Below are 20,224 nucleotides of genomic sequence, written 5' to 3'. Positions count from 1 at the left end.
TTTTTATTATTATTATTATTATCACTTGGAACAGTGGTCCAACGTAAATATTTGTCCTTTAGTGGTGCACCATGTTAAAAATGAACGTGTTAAATAGCAATTTCAAAGAGAATGTTGATTTGTGATTGTCCAATGAAGAAGGAGCACATCGAATTCTGTGCAGATAGAATCGTTTGAATTTGGGTGTATCAGATTCTACTGCTTTCAGTTTTCACATTATCTTTTTTTATTATAATATTTAACCATTTCTTATCTTACGACATTTAGACACGTGTCAGACATATATGCTTTTGACCAGATCCAACGTTAGATCTTAAATTATAGATAGTTGGAAGTAACTATGATGTTACTTTCTTAACAACCATAAATCATCATTTGAAATTAATATCATTTTCCTAAAAGAGTTCATTTTAATGTGGTTACTATAAGCAATTTTATTTTTTTATAACTCTACTAAATAAGTACATATATCAGCACTTTCTTTACACAGCACAATGTCGTATCACATTCAATTTTCAATACTGAAAATTCTTTATAAATTTCTTAATTTATTTGGTACTGTTATCATCACGACTTTCTTCACCTAAGAGACTTTATTTTGATCATAGTATTGAACACTATATTTGTAAATTGTTGGAATCAAGTGTGAGATGAATTTTTTTTTATGACTAAAAATAGACAAGAAAAGCGATATATGAGAAAAAAAACTTTAAAGCCTTTTATTTTAATTTTTTTATTAAAAGTAGTGTTTTCAATATAAGTTTTCTCATAACTTATAATTTCAGGGACTATTATATTATTTTTTACTTAAAAATAAAATAAAAAATGTTAAATCATATACTCAAAATGATACATATCATCTAGGAGTATACATATAACCTTTTTTTTTCTTGTTATTTAGATTTTGTATATTTGTAAAAAGAAAATTCCATAAACAATATAAGAAGTGGATTCAAATTAGATTTTCAAAGATATTGTACCTTGAATATTCAAATTAGATGTTTTATATTTCAGAATACTCAATCAGGTATATAAAAAAAATTTGGAATATGTGTTTTGAAAAATATTTTCGGATCCCAAAATACATTATGAAATATATGTTTTGGAATTCCTTTTATATTTTGATCATTCTGTAGGATATTTTTGAATTTAAGAGATCCTCTAGAACGGTCAATGCATAATATAAACAAAAATGATAAACGGGTATTCCAAAATTAATTTTCGGATATGAAAATAATTTTCGAAACAAACTTTTTTTCGTATTTCAAAAAATATTTTTTTCAGTTTGAGATTTGAAAATACCTCCCATAACAGTTATTTTAGAATATAAAACCAAACTCAGAACAAGCATTATGAAAGTTATTTTCTGGATCCAAAAATAGTTTCCGAAATACCTTTTAAAATACGGAATTTTTTTTGACATTTTGAATCTAAAAATACCTTTTAAAATATCTAATATTGAATATAAAATTGAAAGTGTATCAACTGTGACTCTTTCGTCGCCTTCTGCTCATGCTAAAGGAAAGTTGCTACAAAATAGAGTTAAATATATTTTTAATATTTTAAGTTTGAATGAAATTTAAAATTAGTATCTTTTCAAAAATTTTGACCAATTTAATCATTTATTTTTAAAAAATATGTGAATTTAATTTTTTTAATCAAATTTTGTTAAGTTTCTGATGTTTGAAGCATATTTCATGATAATATTTAAATTATTTATTATTAAAATATTTGAATTATTTTAATATTAATTCAAATATTATCGAGTGTCGGGTATGATAGAAGTGTGACGATGCTGGTGGGAAAGGGATTGGAGAAGGGGGTGCAAGGGAGGAAAAATTAGGTTCACTTTACTATTAACTTAAGGATTGAGCAGATATTTTATTAATTACGGGGTGCAGAAAGAAAATAAAAGTAGGGTGCAAGAAGTAGCGGCCTCTCTTATTTGGTCCTTAGGTGAGAAGAAGTAAAGGATGCGAGGCCCGTTTATGTAAATTGTAATGGCCTCAATTCTGGATAGAAATAAGAGATAAACTTAACCCAAATGATTAAAATAGTTTTACTTTTATTATTCTTTAATAAAAACATTTAACTATTACAACATATTTTATTTTCTCTTTTATTTTTACATAACCAAATAAGAGATTTTTTTTATCAAATAACATACACTTAATCAAACAAATAAATACAACAAAGAATGTATATATAAATATATATATTTGTGTGCAAACTAGTTATTACAATAATTTACAATGCTCTATCCTACAGTACGTATTGAGAAGATATTACTGTGAGAATGATATTAGAAAGCCACGTGGCTAGATCTCAAGTGGCGTAGCAGCATGAGTGAAGATAAACTCCAACGCAGTGGCGCAGATCTCTTCGAAAGGGACATTTGCGGTTGTATCCACGACGAGCCTCGCCACGTCCCCCACGTCATACTCCGTGCACCCTGCGTATCCTTCCAGAAGCTTCTCCAGCTCCTCCCACGTCGCCGGCTTGTGTCCGCCCGCGCCACCGCCGCGCGCCTCCAGTCTCCGGCGCCACTCGCTTTGGTCGGCGGGGCGGCACTCGATGATGAGGAGGCGGGCGGAGAGGGCGTTGGCAAGGCGGCGGAGGCGGTCGAGGTGCGCGCGGCGGGAGAGCGGAGAGTCGAGGAGGACGCTGAGGCCGAGGCGGAGCTGCGTGGAGGCAATCTGACAGATGACGTCGTATGAGAGGTCGTTGAGGAGTGAGGCGGGTGAGGTTAGCAGCAACGGTTGGGTACAGTCTTTGACGTCATCTTTGTCTAACACAGGAATTCCGAGCGATGAGGCTATGGATTCCGCTAACGTGCTTTTCCCGCTTCCTGGGTGCCCTTTCATCGCTATAATCACTTTCGACTTCAACTTTCCCATTTTCTTCTTCCAAACCACACTTCTTCAATTCAGTGCTCATCCTTTTATTTTCACCTTCGCTTTTTTGCAGGTAACTCTCCCAATTTAATATCCACAAATGGCAACAATAATATTGGTGTTTTTTGAGATATTTATTTGTTATATTCATAATAAGTCATTCATCATTCTCATGAAAAGTCATCAATTATATAGTTTTGAGTAATATTTACTCATTCAACTAACGTTAGTTGTTTCAACACATTTTTTATTCTTCTATAGAGTTCATTTATCTAATTTATCAATTGTCAATAACTATGATTTACTTGCTTAGTATTTTTGTCTCACTTAGAGCTGCCCAGAACGTAATGGGTGGAAGTGTCCATTTAATTCATTACTAAACTTTAATTCGCTTTCAAATAAGGTGTTTATTGGTAAAAAAAAAATTAAATGGTTGGATTGAAAAATTGTATGTCTTTCTTTTATTTAAAATGGATTAGAGTTAAGAGTAAAGTAGGTTTAACCATATATAGACACGTCAAAGTGAGCCAACCCGGCTCATACGGGTTGGCTCATCACGAGCCGGGTTCAAAATGAGTGAACCCAACCCGGCTCACTTTCTGGTGAGCCAGAAATTTTGTAACCCGGCTCAACCCACCACGGGTTGGTGGGTTAAGTGGGTTGGCTCACTAATCCACCTAAAAAAATTATTATTTTTTTTTATTATTCAAATATTTAAATAAATTTTTAAGTAACCCATGAGATGACAATCATAGTAAAATTAAGAACCAATATTTTGATCACGCTCATCACCAATATATGAAGAATTATTTCCAAGAAAGTATCCATTAGTCTAAGAAAGCATGACTAATATTACAAATTTTCTGTCATGCTATTCAACAAAATATAAATAAAAAAAATTATACATTTTTTTCATGCTAATTTAGAAAAAATTGTTTATAAGACGGTTACTTGAGTAATTTACTATAAAGATTATAGTTAAAGATTAAAGTATCAACATATATATAACTTGACAATCAAATTAATTAAACATTCAAATAATTCAAATATAATTAAGCAACATTTTAGCATTTAAAAATATGAAATTGTGAACAAATATAATTGGAGTAGTAAATAATTAAAAAATTAAAAGAAAATTTAAAAAAAAAATTGTAAAAAAATGTTGGTGGGTTAAGTGGGCCAACCCACCTTCAACCCGGCTCGAACCCATTTAACCCGTGGGTTAAGTGAGCCGGGTTGAGTTCAACCCACTTTTGAAAAAGTTGAATTTTTCTTAACCCAACCCGGCTCGAACCCGTGGTGAGCCGGGTTGGCTCACGGGTTGAAACCCATTTTGACATCTCTAACCATATATACTATAAAATTTTAATTAAATTTTAAATATTTTTAATTTAATAGGTATGTTTGGGTCTAAACTAACTTGTCCTGATTGGTCAGTTTAATTCAATTTGAATTTGGGTCAATTCAACATTACACAACATGGATCCAAACTTAATAATTCTATTTCGTTTTGAATTAACATGATATAATTTGAACTTCATTCGGATCGACTTGATGTAAGTCTAATTTGACTTAAATTCAATCAATTTAACTTAACTTTATATAATGTGGGATTCGACTATACTCGATTAAATGTGAGCTCAATTAGATTTAACCAAAGGTTAGTCTGACTCAACTTAATCCAAGGTGGGTGTCAAATCAGTTTAGAAGTGTGAGCAAAAATCAACTTTTTAGGATTCGATCAATTTTTTCTTTAATCTAATCAATTTAAAATTTATTTTATTAAAAATTTAATTCATTTAAAATCTATTTTATCAAATCTAGATTTCAATCTAATATATGTTTTGTAAATTTTTTGGATTGGATATCTATTCTTTGAATCCATATTTTCAAATATTTGAAAAATCTAAATATCCAATCCAAAGGCTGAAGATCGAAATGGGTTAGCCCAGACTGAAAGTCAAGACGACTCAATCCAAATTGAAGGTTAAGACGGGCCAGTCCAAACCGAAAGTCAAGATGAGTCAACCTAGACGCAAGGTCAAACTAGGTCGCTTTGGCTGAAGGTCGAGCCGGGTCAGCCTGAGCTAAAGGTCAAGACGGACTAACCCTAACGAAGGTCGAGATGGTCAGGGTCAGGCAAAAGATCGAGATAGGCCGACCTTGTTCAAAGGTCGAAATGGGCGGAAGGTCGAAACGGATCAACCCAAACGCAAGGTCAAACCAAGTCGATCTGGGTTGAAGGTCAAGACGGACCGACCAAGGTTGAAGGTTGAGATGAGCTTATCTGAGCCGAAGGTTGATACTAACCTATGCAGGCTGAAGATCGAGAAGGTCAGTCCAAGTTGAAGGTCAACCGAGTTGACCCTACTCAAAATTTAGTTGAATTATGCCAAGATGGCGCAACCGAATTCGGTGGAGTCGACCTCGATTGAAAGGTCAATAATAGCTAACATGGGCATGAGATCAAGATGAGTTAGATTAGATCGAAGGTCAAGATGGGTTGACTTGGATCGAAAGGTGAGACAGGTTGGCCTTTATCAAGGGTCAAGATTGGTTGGCCAGAGTCACGGGTCAAGATGGGCGAGTCAAACCCGAGGGTTGAGACTGGTTGGACCAAGTCGAGGATTGAGACGGGTTCGGTCGGGTCGACAACACAAGTTTTAGAAAATTCAATTTTATTTTCTTTTATAAAAAATAAATTTTGACTTTTGGTGTTTGAACTTGATCCAAATATTTAGATTTGGTTTAAAAAAAATTCAAACTAGTTATGCAAAGAACAAATGATTTGGATCCAATATCTGGTCAAATTAATTGGATATAAAATGGATTTGGATTGGATCTTTAAAAATCCAATCCATGCCCACCCCTAAATTTAGTATGATGTGAGCCTAACTATGTTTGGTCTAACAACGCGACCTGACTCAACTTTGTCTAACATGAACATAACTCTAATAAGTTTATCATGGGCCTAACTTATCTAGCCTTGAGGTTGCCTTGATTGGACTCAGCTCGAGGTGGGCGTGACTCGATTTTGCTTAAAATGGGTTTGACCTTACTTAGTCCAAGATGGGTCCAATCTAACTTTACACGAGGTGTGCCCTACTTAACTTAGTCCAATATGAGTTCGACTTAACTTAGCTAAAAAAAGGCCTAACTCAACTCAACCCGAGATAGGTCTGACTTACTTGAATCAATGTAGACCCAAGCTTAAATTGACTTAATTTAACAAGAAACCGACTTTACTTACTCTGATAACCCAACTCGACTTGGTCTTATATAGGTCAACTTGACTTGATAAAGCTCAAATGGACTCGATCCAACTCGGTCTAAGGTGCATTCAACTCGCTTTGGTCTGAGGTGCACCCAACATGACTCGACCAAACATAGGTCCAACTTGTCTCTTTCCAATGTGGACTCAATTAAATTCAACATAGTGTAGACCCTATTAACCTTGACCTGTGTTGGACTTAAGTCAAACTATGTACTTGACTTGAATTTGACCCAATTTTATTTATCTTGATTTTAAATTGATTCATAGAGACCGATCCATGATTAGCCATTACCATAAATTTGTTGTTAGCATTTTAGTTATGAATATTTTGTTTGGTATTTTTTATCTTATGAATTTTTTGATCGTAACTCATAGGTTAAGAATCAAATCCTACAGACTGAATTAAGTTCACAAGTCTAACTATGTGAAAGACGTGTTTCATAAAATTGCTTCTTTAATTTTAGATTAATAAAATAAATCACGCCATGTATAAATAATTTTGTTTTTTAAATAGTCTTTAATAAAATAAATATTATGGAAGAATGTAATATTTGTTGAGATATTTTTTGGGATGAAAACTTAATTAAATATAAATATGTATAATTAGTTGACATTATGTTTTAAAATTGTGTTGATTCATTCTTCTCTCACGTCCCGTCACATTATACGTACATTTGATCATGTTAATGCTAAAATATTGGTCTTACGCAATCTATCAATCTATTTATTAATTATTAAGCTTAAACTAAAAAAAAAAAAACTATGCTTTTACAGGTGCAATTCTATATATGTAAAAAATTATATGATTTCTATTTAATAGTCATTAAAAATGATTAGTTGCTATCACTTCATTCTAGTTTCTTGTAGTATTAAACAGACATATTACTTGAAAAAATATACTTTCCGAATAAAAAAAAGGTTATTATAACTTAATAGTTAATACCAGAAGTTGCATAACATGTAGAAACAGAAACATATAATAACTATGATGGATGCTAAACTCTGTGTAATTTAACTAGTACCTAATTTTAGGTAAATATTTAATTGTATACATCCGTATATAGTTTGAAAACACGTTTAAGTTTATATAATGCAGTTTTATTTTTTTTTTGTGCTACTACCCAATATTTTATCAGATTCCATATATAATTTTTTAAATTTTTTGTTGGTATAAGTCAGCCAGCTAATAAAATGTGTTGTTTAATTTCTTGTACGGGAAGTATTCATATCTGAATTCATAAAATATGTCATTAATTTCAATGTTAGCAGTAACATATTTGAAAACATTAATTTATGGCACACAGTATATAATATAGAATGAAGAGACTTTAGAATAAACTTTATTCATGAAAACTTAGTGTGCACAAAATAAATAAATAAAATAAAATGAATGCGACCACTGTTCCTTGATTCACAATATAAGACAATAAAATAGCACACACTTTGTTTAAGCGCACCGTATTGTGTAAGCATGGAACGATGAAACAACTTTTGTCCCTTCACAACCCTACTTTTCTTCCAACATCATCAACAACAGATTCCTCATTTTCCGCAACCTTTTATGAGTTTTCTGCACTCAACACACAATATATTCTCATGTCGTTACCAATGCAGAAACACAACTCACGTTTTCCTGATTAGTCTCACTCACACATATCTCACTTAAGTTAAAAAACATTTTAGTACCAAAATTAAATAATAAATGAATTTTAAATGGGAATATTTTCCAAAATTCTTTTCAATAACCATTATTAAATATTATCAACATTTTTATTTATTGAAGCGATTTGAACCCAACACAATAAATGAGATTTATTATAAAACTATAAGAACAAGAGAAGAAGCATACGCAGGTAATAACTGAAGTGATTGATGAAAGGGATTGAAAACTGAGTAGTTACCAGTCAAAACTATTGTTGTGTTTTATTTTTTATTTTTGTTAATTATTTCTTATAGAAAAAAAGAAAAAAATGAGAAGTGTATAAAAGACGCGGGTGCCAACCCAACCATAATATTTCTTCCTATCTCTGCCATCTTCTTCCTCGGCCTCACCTCTTCCAATCGCAATCTAATCCAATCCAAATCCGATTCAACATGTTAGGGTTTTCGGTGTTCCAGATTTTTCCTTCCATTTCTCCAATCACCACTGCACACGCAACGTGATTCCACCACCTTCGCCACTCTCACCTCTACAAAACGCACGCACCAACCAACCGATCGCATTTCTCCCCTACGCCCAATTCACGCCCGTTCCCCCTTCTTCGGTACCTTACTTCCTTCCCTCCTCTCTCCAATGCTGCTAAAGCTTAAACGATTCGGTTATTGTTATCGTTGTTTTTTTAAAGTTTTTTCAAAAGGTTTTACTATGGAGTTTTATGTAATGTTTTTTTTTTTTTTCTTTTTTCTTGCGTCGTTGAACTTACAGTAGCTGGTGCTTTCAAATCTCACTTGATTGATCAAGTGGCCTACAATTGATATGAACCGTTGGGTGCTGTTTTTTTATGTGAAATTAGAACCCTATATGGATTTCGTTTTTTTGAAATTCAATTATGGGATGATTTAAGACTTTTCGCTTTTTTCTTGTTTGTCAGTGTCTTCTGTCAGCTCTGCATTGATTTTAGAAGTTACTGACATTCAGAGAATTGTAACTTATTTGATTTTCTTGCGAATGATATTTATAGTGGTAACTGGTTAGGCTTGGTATTAATGAATAAACAGTTTATTACTGTTGTTTAGGTTGAAGAGTGTTTATACCTGATATGTCATTTTTCTCCCACCCTCCCCGGATGGATGATTTATTTCCTGTAAATATTAATAATTGAACTTCACGCATGTTGGTTTGGTTGGTGGATCTGCGATAATGTTGTTGGTTGTTATTTACATTGCTGGATAGAAACATTTGGAAATTGGAACTGACATTTTGGTCTTTCGGATGAAATTTGGGTATGTACATGGGATATGATATGAAGCATTTCTTGCCTTCTTGATTGATTTCAGAGGTTTTGGATGGAGTAAAAGAAGAGTGTTGTGGCCATGTGTTTTATATGCAAACAACTTTCTTGCTGTCCGATTCTGAACGTTGGATTTGCTTACCTTGTTAGAGTTGATTTGGTATAAGATTGCTTTCACCGAGAGATATCAGCACACTTTTATTTAATTTTGGATGTGGACTATCCTTTTCTGCAAGGAGGAAGCCCATTCCTCCTATTTCTTCTTTCCTAATGTGATTATATTCTAGCTTTTGTCCATATGAAAGTTTTGATTAGTTATCCCTTTGGCACACGATATATAAATACTTAATTTGTTAAGTCTCTTTCCCTCAATTTGTGACTTATGTGATAGTTATCCTTAACTCTCTAGTCATTTTCACAGGCAAAACAAATTAGGATTCATCATTGGCTTTTAAATTTTGTAACATCTTGTCTTCAAACTTGTATTTGTCCATAAAACAGGGTATAGGAGTAAAGGCAGAAAGCTCATAAGATCTTCAAGAGATTTCCCATTCAAGGAGTAGTGTTGCAATGTTGGCTTCTAATGAAATGATGAAATTCAAATCTTATCAGAACCGGGCTAATTTGTTTGTGAAGGAATATTTGTTAGCAGACCCTCTGATTCCATATACTTCTATTATCGGTGGTATTTTTGCTTGCAAGATGGTATGGTGTAATAAATTATATACGCATTCTATTTTCTAAAGTATTTCACTTGACTTGAGCTTTTATGGTTACTTATTTATCTATTTTTCATTTCTCTTTAAATTTTCCCTGTTTTTCCAGTTCTATGATCTGACTCAGCTTTTTAGCACTGTTCACTTTAAGAGCTATTCCAGTCTCACTAGAATCCAACGTGTTGAGTGGAATAATCGGTGAGTGGATATTTCCATTTCATGGAATGTTCTTATTTAGTTTAGGAGGAAGATAATATGTTTACGATTTTTTTCCTATTATCTGTGCAGTTCTATATCAACGATTCATGCTATTTTCGTAACAACTATGTCATTGTACTTCGTGTTTTGCTCCAATCTATATTCTGACGACCAGTTTTCTGAACTCGTTACATTTCGAAGCTCTTCATGGTCTACATTTGCTCTGGGGGTAAGAATGATGTAGACCCTTACCAATTTTGTTTGCCTTTACTTTTCCTCTTTGCAATTTATATCTGCCCGTCATCATTATCTATGATAAACAATCACTTATAATTGTCTGACTTCACTGTTGAGGGCATGTCAACAAATCTAGTTCACCTAATCAATTGGATGAAGGAATGGATTATGGAGTTGAATTGCATGCCAACTAGGGTTACATGTTATGTCATCTTGTTTAGTGACCTAATGTCATTTTCTGATAACATGAATGGCATGATGTAGTGGTAGTGGAGTTCCAAAAGAAGTATGAGATAATATACTTTAGGTGAGTCTGAATCCCTAGACATACTGTAAGTTAAGTCTGAATCACTAGACATACTGGAAGTTAAATTTGGAGGACACCCATGTGTTGTTGTTACGAAATCAAGACAGACAAGAGGAATAGGCTGCCAGGGTAAAGAAAAATACTATTTTAAGTAAATTGTTGATGAGTAAGTATATATGCCTTCTGCTTCTGCTGCATGTAAGGTGCTGCTTGATTTTCATAATTAATTTTTCTGCTAAATAAAGAAAAGAAAGATCATCCCATATATTTTTAGTATACATATCTTCTGCCAATTCCCTTTTAGTAATGCTTTCTATATGTTGCTAGTAACAATTTACATCAAATCTGGACTTTTTATTGGATTTATTTTCCCGATACATCCAATGGTAAAACAGAAAATTATGTTTATAGATCATATTATGATCTGCAAGACATTTTTATTTATATCTGGTTATGAAATTTGCGTTTTTGTTTTAATTTTATTGTAACAGGTTTCTGTTGGTTACTTCATCGCTGACCTTGGGATGATATTTTGGTTTTTTCCTTCTCTTGGTGGATATGAGTATGTAAGGATCATATCCTTTGACTTGCATGATTTAAACCAACTTATTCCTCTGAACTCTATTCAATTTTAAGATATTCCACTTGATAGGAACCCATCTGAAGATGATTATGGCAGGAGTTTGGTTTCCTTCCTTTTTCACCTTCTTTGGTTGTGGGTCTGGATTAACGTTACTTTATACTGACATTGATTCAGGTGATTCATCATTTGCTTTCTTTAGTAGCAGTAGCCTATTCAATGTTGAGTGGAGAGGGTCAGCTATACACATACATGGTCCTGATCTCTGAGACAACAACTCCTGGGATAAATTTGAGATGGTAATCTACCACTTAAATGTTGCAGTATATATGTCATGTAATTGATTTAATTATGCACATATTGTATTTGTGAAGGTATCTTGATGCAGCTGGAATGAAGAAGTCGAAAGCTTATATCATCAATGGAGTTGTAATATTCATTGCTTGGATGGTGGGTCAAGTCATTACAGCTTGAAATATATTTACGTCACTTTTTTTGTGTATTTGTGGAGTCATTCTGAATTGCCTGTCAGGTTGAGTACATATAATCTCATCCTGGCATCTTGGACATACTTGCTGAGATGGTCTTTGTGCAGGTTGCCAGAATACTTTTGTTCGTATACATGTTTTACCATGTCTACTTGCACTTCGATCAGGTAATGACTACTGACGTATTGAATTTCAGAAATTTTCTGGTATTTGTGCTGCTTTGCAATCAGATCTTAATATTGAATTTTTGGTCTTTTAAGATGACTAATAATGTTTTGGTGCCCTACAATATCACTTTCTGAATATGTATGCGTGTGTGTTTAATTGGGAGGGTGAGGTGAGTTTCTGGGTGCAAGGATCAGCATTTAGTGTGGTAGTCTCTCTCAGTTTACACTAGCACGTATATACCATTACCTCCATAAGATGGAATTTGTAGAACTTGTTCCAGCAAATTTACAGTTTGACTCCTTGTTTGGCAAGCCAATTTTTGTGGCTGTAGATCCATCATGCGAACAACTTAGTCATGAATGTTCTTCCCATTAGATAGTTGGAAATTCACCTACACGAGATAGGGATTAGAGAGTGGTTTGTTGTGAGATGAGGCTGAATCATGACTCTTGCATTTACATGCACCGTTAGGGGTGGGCAAAATGAACTTTGCCGAACTGAACCGTTAAAGATTGCACTGAACCGAAAAGTAGACCGGTCACAACCTTCGGTCTAGACCTGTCCGTCTCAACCCATCACAATCTTTGGTCCAGACAGGTCTGTCTTGATTCTCGGTTTGGGACGGTCTGTCTCGATCTCTGGCCTATGTGCCTATATTCTAATATGTGTTTCATCAACAAAATAGTTTTTAGTTAATGAGCACTGAACTAACTGCAATTTGAGAGATTCAGTTTCTAAAACTAAACTACAAAATGATGATTCAGTTCAGTATTTTTAGTATAATATGGTAGAGTTAGTTGACAGTTCAGTTTGGTTAATTATGTACACCCCTTTGCATATTCAAGAGGAATGGATAATCTTTTCATTTTTTTTTGTAATAAATGTTATAGTCTTGCTTGCATGGGAATCAAAAAAATTTTCCTTCAAATTTCTGGTCAAGCAAAGTCTACTTATAAAGCTTAGGATCTGACGTCATACAATTATTCAAAACAGGTTGAGCAGATGCAGTCGTTTGGACAAGTGTTAGTTATTATTGTGCCGCTGGTGCTATCAATTATGAACTTGGTTTGGTTTTCAAAAATTATCAAAGGATTGAAGAAGACTTTGGCGAAGAGACAGTGAAAGTTTGTGCTTAGTGATATTTTAGGAAAATGAATACAGGTCAATGATGTGTAGTGACAGATGTAAGAGAACAGAAACAGTTGAAAGTGTTTGGGTCCCCTGAGATTCGAACTTGTATAAATATGTTCATTCTGCCTTTTTTCTCCCATTCATGTACATTTATTGGTTTAATTTTAATTATATTGTTAAATGTATTTCGTTCCATTAATTTGGGAGGTAGAGAGCATGTGGTGTTTATAACTTCTCTCATCTCGGTCAATCTTCATGTAAATTTTATTAATTCTTTCGTGTTATGTAAACAGGTACTTGGATGACATTTTTATAATTTTTAAAGAAGAAAATAAAATAATCTTTTAATAAGTTAAAATTAATTTGTGTAAATTAATTTATAAAACTTTTCCCGTGTGAACTATTTTTTACATTTTGTTTCATGTTAATTTCTTCATAATCATAATTAGGATTTATACGCATTAAGAATTTGTTTTTGGTGAATTCCTGATTTCATGAAATGTTTCCTCACAAATGAATTTTTATTTTATGGAATGGATTTCAAAATTTATGTACTTATTGATCGCAATCTGCGTGTTGCAACTCCTAGAAAAGAACTATGAATAAGAAATGAGTGAACACTGATTAAGTAATATGATCTTGGTGTTAAAGAACAAAGATGCATAAAGTATTTGAACTTATTAAACTCTAAAGCTTGATTGATGTAAGTGAAGAAGAAAGTTGCATGATGAATCAGACTGTTAGATTTTTTTTCGCTAATTAATAATCATGGTTTAGATTAGTGTACCGTCATTACTATAATTATTATACAGAAGAAGAAGAAAGATAAACTTTTTTTTATTAAGGCTAACAAGACTAACTAACTTATAATAAAGAATACAATAATCAACTAAGTATGTGCCTAAATTGTTAACAGTAATTAACTAGTGTTTGCATCTGTATAATGAAGTAAATAAAATTAGAATTGACATATTCAGATTGCTAGGTCTAAGTTAATATAAGTATTTCCAAAGGAAGATGTAGAAGTAGAATCAATAGAATGATTAGCAGGTGCAGTTGATGAGGAAAAATGCATCATGTCTTTCTTATTCTCACTTTTCATCATCGAAATTAGAGGTGTGCTGAAGGACAATAATAGATTTGGAACATTTTCTTCTTCATTTGAAACATCATCGTCTCCAACCAACCATGAACTTGACTCAGGTTCCTGCAAGGTTCCACTATATATTTTTACAAATATATAAAATATAAGAATGATATTCATTTAATCAACGTCTCTTCTTTTCTTTTCATGAAAAAAATTGATTTAATAATAAAACCACTAATAACAGAAGGCTAACGAAAAGTGATTATGGCGCTGGAATGTTTAAAATCAAACTTTTAATACCGATCGATAAATAAAAATGCTTGCAGAAGAAGAACCTGTTGGATTACTTAATTGTGAAGACAAGAACATAGGTTTTCGAAACATTACATGATGTTTTTTTTTTTTTTTCTTTTCTTCATATAATTAAAAGTCGCAAAATATTAGGGAGATGGAAAGTGATATAATACCTGGTTTAGATCATAATCAGTTTCTTCATTGCTTTGTGAAAGCCCCTTTTTGTTGTCTAAGAGAGGAAGTTCCCCCTTCATAATTATTCTGTGCTTTCATATTTTTGCAAAAAGATATGAAAATGGTATTAAATTCATAATATGATTAAAGATTAAATCAACTTTTTCATAAAATTCATTTTTTAAAAGATCAATAAACTATATATATATATATATATATATATATATATATATATATATTATTGACTTAGTTGTAATCTTTTCCCCAGAAGTATAAGATTGCTATTTATGTTTTATAAGTAGTTAATGTGACATTTAAATTTAAATGTGTTTCCTTGTGTGTAAAAAAAATTCATGATTTAACATTAAATGTATGATCCAATAATATTCAAAATGACATGTATTTACTTTTTTTAATTGACGATAAAGAATTAATAACATTTGAAATATCATATATGTTTATGAATTTTTAATTCATTTGCTAGATTTTTATTATATATAGGTAGATTTTTTTGTTTATGGTTTAAGACACTCTACAATCTCTTATTTCTCAATGTTAAGAGGATCGAGAAATTATTAAGTAATTCAATTATGGTTTCGATCAATATTCAATTTTTTTTTTAATTTAGGGAACAAATTTAATAATACTCAATTACATAATATGTAAAAGATATGATTGAATGGCCCGATAATTTCTCTAAAAAGATAAAATTTATATTTCTAGATGTTTACTAGTGATCCCTCCTAATATTTAAGATTGGATATAAATTAACATGATATATATAAATTATATCTACAAGGTAGTTGACAAGAAGAAATTAAACTTGTCTTAATTTTGAAATGAAAAATTCAACATACTCATAGCTAATCAAAGACATTATTAATAAGAAAAAATGTTTTGAAAATGAGTTATGGATGCGTTTACCTTTGGGTTGGACAAATGGAACATACTTTGAAATCGTTTTCATTTCCTTCCACAATCTCATCTGCACAATTCTTGGCATAGCCTTTAATGTTTCTGTACATCTAACAAAACCCAGAAAACTTCATCATCATCAATTATAGTAATTCAAATATACATGGCATATATATCAGACTATTAAATTTAATATGTTATTAATTCATAGTTAAGAAAATAATAAGCATGACCAGATTTTCAAAGTTTAACGTACTGATATTTTTTTTTTCCAGAAAATACTAATATTTTTAAAATTTTTAACATCAATTCTAGCTTAAGTATGGAGAACATAATACTATAGCCAAGAAAATATTACACCATAAAGTGACTCTAAACTCTCATAATTCGTTTGAAAACAAGTAGTAGCAAAATTTATCACATTGTACACAAATTGTTGTGCTTTGTTTAAATCTTTCATCATTTTCACATAACATAACGAGTTTAAAAATTGCACTAACAGTCTTCACTGTAAAAAGATGGATACTGAAAATTTGAGTTATCTATACATAAAGGGGAATTTCTGATAAACTCAAGTTATTTATGAACAGCTACACTGTGCAGTGCCTTATGAAGTTTTCCATCAAATATGGTCATTATTTGAAAGAAGGCCCTGTATGCTTTCTGATTTTGTTTTTGTGCAATAATTGAACTAACTTTCAAACTATTTGGTCTAAGCTATTTATTGAGCCATTTAATGTAAAAGGAAAAGAGATGACAGAGATGTGTGATGACCTAATTAATTGAGGACTAGAAAAAAAAACCCTAGAACAATATATCATATCAGGAATTAATGTTTTTCATAGATATCTCTTCACGTTCCACAAACTATTCTGCTTTTCAGTTAACAAACATACATACATAATATATATGTATATATGTATATGTATATGTATATGTATATGTATGTATATACAGATACCTGAAGATGGCTTTTGATGTGAGCGATCCTCAGTCCTCTCACACGCATCTGCTGCAGAATTCTCTTTGGAGTTGCTTCTGCAAAACCATGCTGCTTCTGTTATTTCTATTTGCAGTTTAATTGAGCATATTTCAATTTGAAGATAGTTTCTTTTTTATTTATTTTCATATGTTTCACTGTAACGAACTTATATATATTTTGATACATAAAATTTTCTGATAAATAACATATATTTCTGTCACAAACTATCTTCTCCAAGTATGAGAAAATAATATCAGAAGAAAAAGCAAAATGAAACTATCAGACATGCAGAAAAGTGAGTCAACAAAGCACAAAAGTTAAGGGGTGAAGGAAGGTTCCAAGGTTGGATCAGAAGAAATAAAAATAAACAAAAAAGTTTGATGAAACGGTGATTTTTGTATCCCAATAATCTCATGCTTTTTCATCAACAGGTTTTGGAAGCCCTAAACATAAACCCTAATGAAGGAAATTGAACTTAACTGTGTTTTCCACCAAGACTTTGAATAGCTTGAACAAAGTGTTGATGAAGTTCAGGAGTCCAACGAAGGCGTGGAAGTTCAGATTTGTTGTATTGCCTCACACTTCTCTCACAATTTTTCATTTTTCTGTGTTTCGGGCTTTTGAATATATGAGATAATTATAAATAAGAATGCTGCAACATTTCAATATGAATGCTGCAGGTAGAAACCTCCAAAAGTCTATGCCCAATGACTTTTCATGAAATTTAATTAAATGAATTCTTAAAACCTATATAACAATATTTGCACTCAAATTCTTTTTGTCTGATTTTCAAATAAAATTTTGTCGTTTTTGCATCACTCCATTCATTTCAAATTGACAAAAACCAGAGAATTCATGAAACGTGTTTTAAGAAGATGATATTTGTTAGATTCCACCACCCTTTCACATTCCTATTTAACTCACTACTAAATATTCCTCAAAGCATTCATTGAAGAATTAACAAGTGGGTTTTTTTTTAATAGAAAATATTAAATATAATGTACTAACAATCTAATGAATTGTCAAGTAGTAAAAAAAAATATTGACTTTATTTTGTAATATAATTACTTTAAAATTTTACCTAAAATAGTATTTATTAAATATAAACTAAAAATGTATTAACTCTATGTTATTTTTAATTAAATTTATTCGTTCCATATTTTTAGTATCAACAAAATATGCGTTAATACGTTTCTTTACATGGTATACATAAATGAAATGCATTTATTGTTCGAAATAGAAACATTTACCGACACCACTTGTCCCTTTCACGTTTTCTTTATTAGTTTTTTCAAAACACGACTTGAAAAAAAATCCAATTATGTAGAAAAATAAAATTAAGCATATGAATATCTTATGATCTAAATATCCACATATATAACATATTAGTTAAGACATTTTGCAATCAATATAAGCAAAATAAATTATTTGTTCATTAACTAATAATATATAATAGTTAAGTTTATCTAATATTCTTGTTTTCATATATAATGAAGAAGTAATTTTTAAATCTTCCTCAAATTATAATATATATATATATATATATATATATATTCTATTTTGAAATGATTTTAGTTTATAAATTTTATTTAAATTAGGAAATACCTCTAACATTGTTGAATTACTTGTTAATTAATTCTAATTTTTTTTGCTTAACTCAATATTAATTCCTAATTTTAAATGTGAGTTGCTATTTTTTTTTTCATCTAAATTGATGATTTTGTGTAGGGGTTAAAGGCTATATATGTACAGAAAAAGAAAAAAAACCCTAGATGCTATCATGTTCTCTGTTTCTGTATTTTTATCGTTTACCGAAAGAATAATGAAGTATTATTAAGTATCTCATTTATGAAAATATAAATTTTAAAAATACTTGACTAACAATAAAAAAATAAAATAAAATATAAACATATAGTTTTAAAGTTTGGAACATAAAATATAATTAAACAATTTTATTTTAATAATGACATACAAATATTTTATTATAGTTAATGTTTAGTTATTTCAGTATCTAAAATTTGACAATATATGTGATATATACCGTGTGACATTAATTATATTAAATTTTTTTTTGTTTTACTTTTTTTTTTATGTTTGTTGAATCCTCTTTTCTAACAAACAGACTTCAAATAAAATAAAGAAAGGTACATCATTTTATTCCCAAATGGAAAATGTGATGTTCGTGTAGGATATTTACAATGTTTTTTCTATATATTGTCTCCATCAAAATTAATAATTAAAATGGATATATATAAAAAAATCTCAAAAATTCCTTTTCCATTCATTTTGCTTTCTACTTTCAACACGTGCCAAACAAAAATCTAAAAAAACAGCTAATAATTCGATATATTATCGTGTTGAAGAAATGAAAATCATCACAAACTTTTCACGTCAATAATGAATAGGTCGTGCATGTGTTCAGACAAATAAAGCATATGACTGCTATTCACTTCCAAGTTAGTCGCAGTCAAGTTTTTATCAAAATACAATTACATGTAAAGCAAATTGTATATTCTTTATTCACTATTTCACGTTAACAGTAGGCAGGCAAGTCTGCTCGTCCGAGCGGACCGGTATGTTTAGGTCGTTAGTCCGTTTAGATCTTCAGTTTGAGTAATCTGTTTGTGTCATCGGTATGTTCAGCTCGTAAGACTGGATTGGTCCGTTTAGGTTGTCGGTTTATATTGGTTTGTTTAGATTATCGATTTGGACTGATCGGTTTGGTCGTCGACTTAGGTTGGTTTGTCCAGGTCATCGAGCTGGACTATCCGTCTGGATCATATGTCTGATCAGCCCATTCAGGTCATTGGTCTAGCTTTGAGTTGTCGGACCGAGTGGACATATTTAAGTTGTTTGTTCGAACCAATTTGTCCGGGTTGTCACGTTCGGTCGTGGGTCTTATTTGTCCCGTCTCCACCTTTTGACCCGACTTATGATCTTTGGTCATGATCGATCCAAGATGGCTTGATCCGAGACTGGAATAATTTTTTTTATGTATAATAGTTACTATAGTCTATTAATATAATGTAAATGATTTTTTAAATAGATTTTTTTTTTTTGAAGAAGAGAAAGTATAAATAAATTATAGTTGTTAATAGAGGAAGAAAAAGATGTGTTGAATTGTCCATGAGGCAATGAATTTGATGTCAATTATTGACGGTGCCTACTTTTGGGCCCATCTATTGCCCTTTCATATGCCGTGTTTAACACCACTATTCCCTCTAAATTCAAACATCATGGAAAGAGAATCTTAAAACTTTTAAATTCCCAACTTTTTTTAAAAACTTACGTTAATTAAACCATTCCATGTGGAACTAGGTTCCACTTAATCTCAGTCCGCCATGTTTTAAATTTCATACCTATTAAAGATACGATTATATTAGAGTATATAAAAAACTATGAATGTTATTTTATAAGTTAATCTTGCATAATAAAATTAAAAAAAAATTATGTTTATTATTATTATCGTTATAATGATTATTAATTTTATCGTGTTATTTTTTATCAAGTTATTGTTTCCAAATTATATATACATATTCAATTTTATATTTGAAATGTTTGACAATAACAGAACCTTATGATTTTATTAAGAATAACTCTTTTTCTGTATTTAATTTTATGTACTCCTTGCGTGTATCTTTTATAAACGGATTGATTACACTAATTGCATAACTAATATTTAGTTTGTGTATGATAAATTAACATTTTTTGTTTATCAATATTTGATATGGGATTTTTATTTACAAAAAATATGATTTTGTTCAATATAAATAATATAAATATATTATAAATTCAATATTAACTAGAAATACAATAAAGTTATATTAT

At 31.1% G+C, this 20,224-nt stretch overlaps 2 protein-coding genes across 2 annotated transcripts; one reads left to right on the top strand and one right to left on the bottom strand.

Annotated features, from left to right (window-relative positions):
* The first annotated feature begins 8,164 nt into the window (after positions 1-8,164).
* LOC114193298 (transmembrane protein 56) lies at positions 8,165-13,125 on the top strand. Its single transcript, XM_028083031.1, has 9 exons — positions 8,165-8,432; positions 9,621-9,824; positions 9,945-10,033; positions 10,124-10,262; positions 11,069-11,143; positions 11,335-11,456; positions 11,532-11,607; positions 11,753-11,812; positions 12,807-13,125. The coding sequence occupies exons 2-9, from the start codon at positions 9,690-9,692 to the stop codon at positions 12,933-12,935; spliced, it is 825 nt and encodes a 274-aa protein (XP_027938832.1). The 5' UTR covers positions 8,165-8,432; positions 9,621-9,689; the 3' UTR covers positions 12,936-13,125.
* Positions 13,126-13,849: 724 nt separating this feature from the next.
* On the bottom strand, positions 13,850-16,990 carry LOC114193110. Its single transcript, XM_028082811.1, has 5 exons — positions 16,877-16,990; positions 16,376-16,452; positions 15,424-15,524; positions 14,499-14,586; positions 13,850-14,151 (listed from the first exon to the last, which is right to left on the bottom strand). The coding sequence occupies exons 2-5, from the start codon at positions 16,421-16,423 to the stop codon at positions 13,918-13,920; spliced, it is 471 nt and encodes a 156-aa protein (XP_027938612.1). The 5' UTR covers positions 16,424-16,452; positions 16,877-16,990; the 3' UTR covers positions 13,850-13,917.
* Positions 16,991-20,224: the final 3,234 nt, after the last annotated feature.

Source organism: Vigna unguiculata, chromosome 8 (genome assembly GCF_004118075.2).
Source record: "Vigna unguiculata cultivar IT97K-499-35 chromosome 8, ASM411807v1, whole genome shotgun sequence".
NCBI lineage: Eukaryota > Viridiplantae > Streptophyta > Magnoliopsida > Fabales > Fabaceae > Vigna > Vigna unguiculata.
This window is presented reverse-complemented; position numbering and strand designations above follow the sequence as displayed.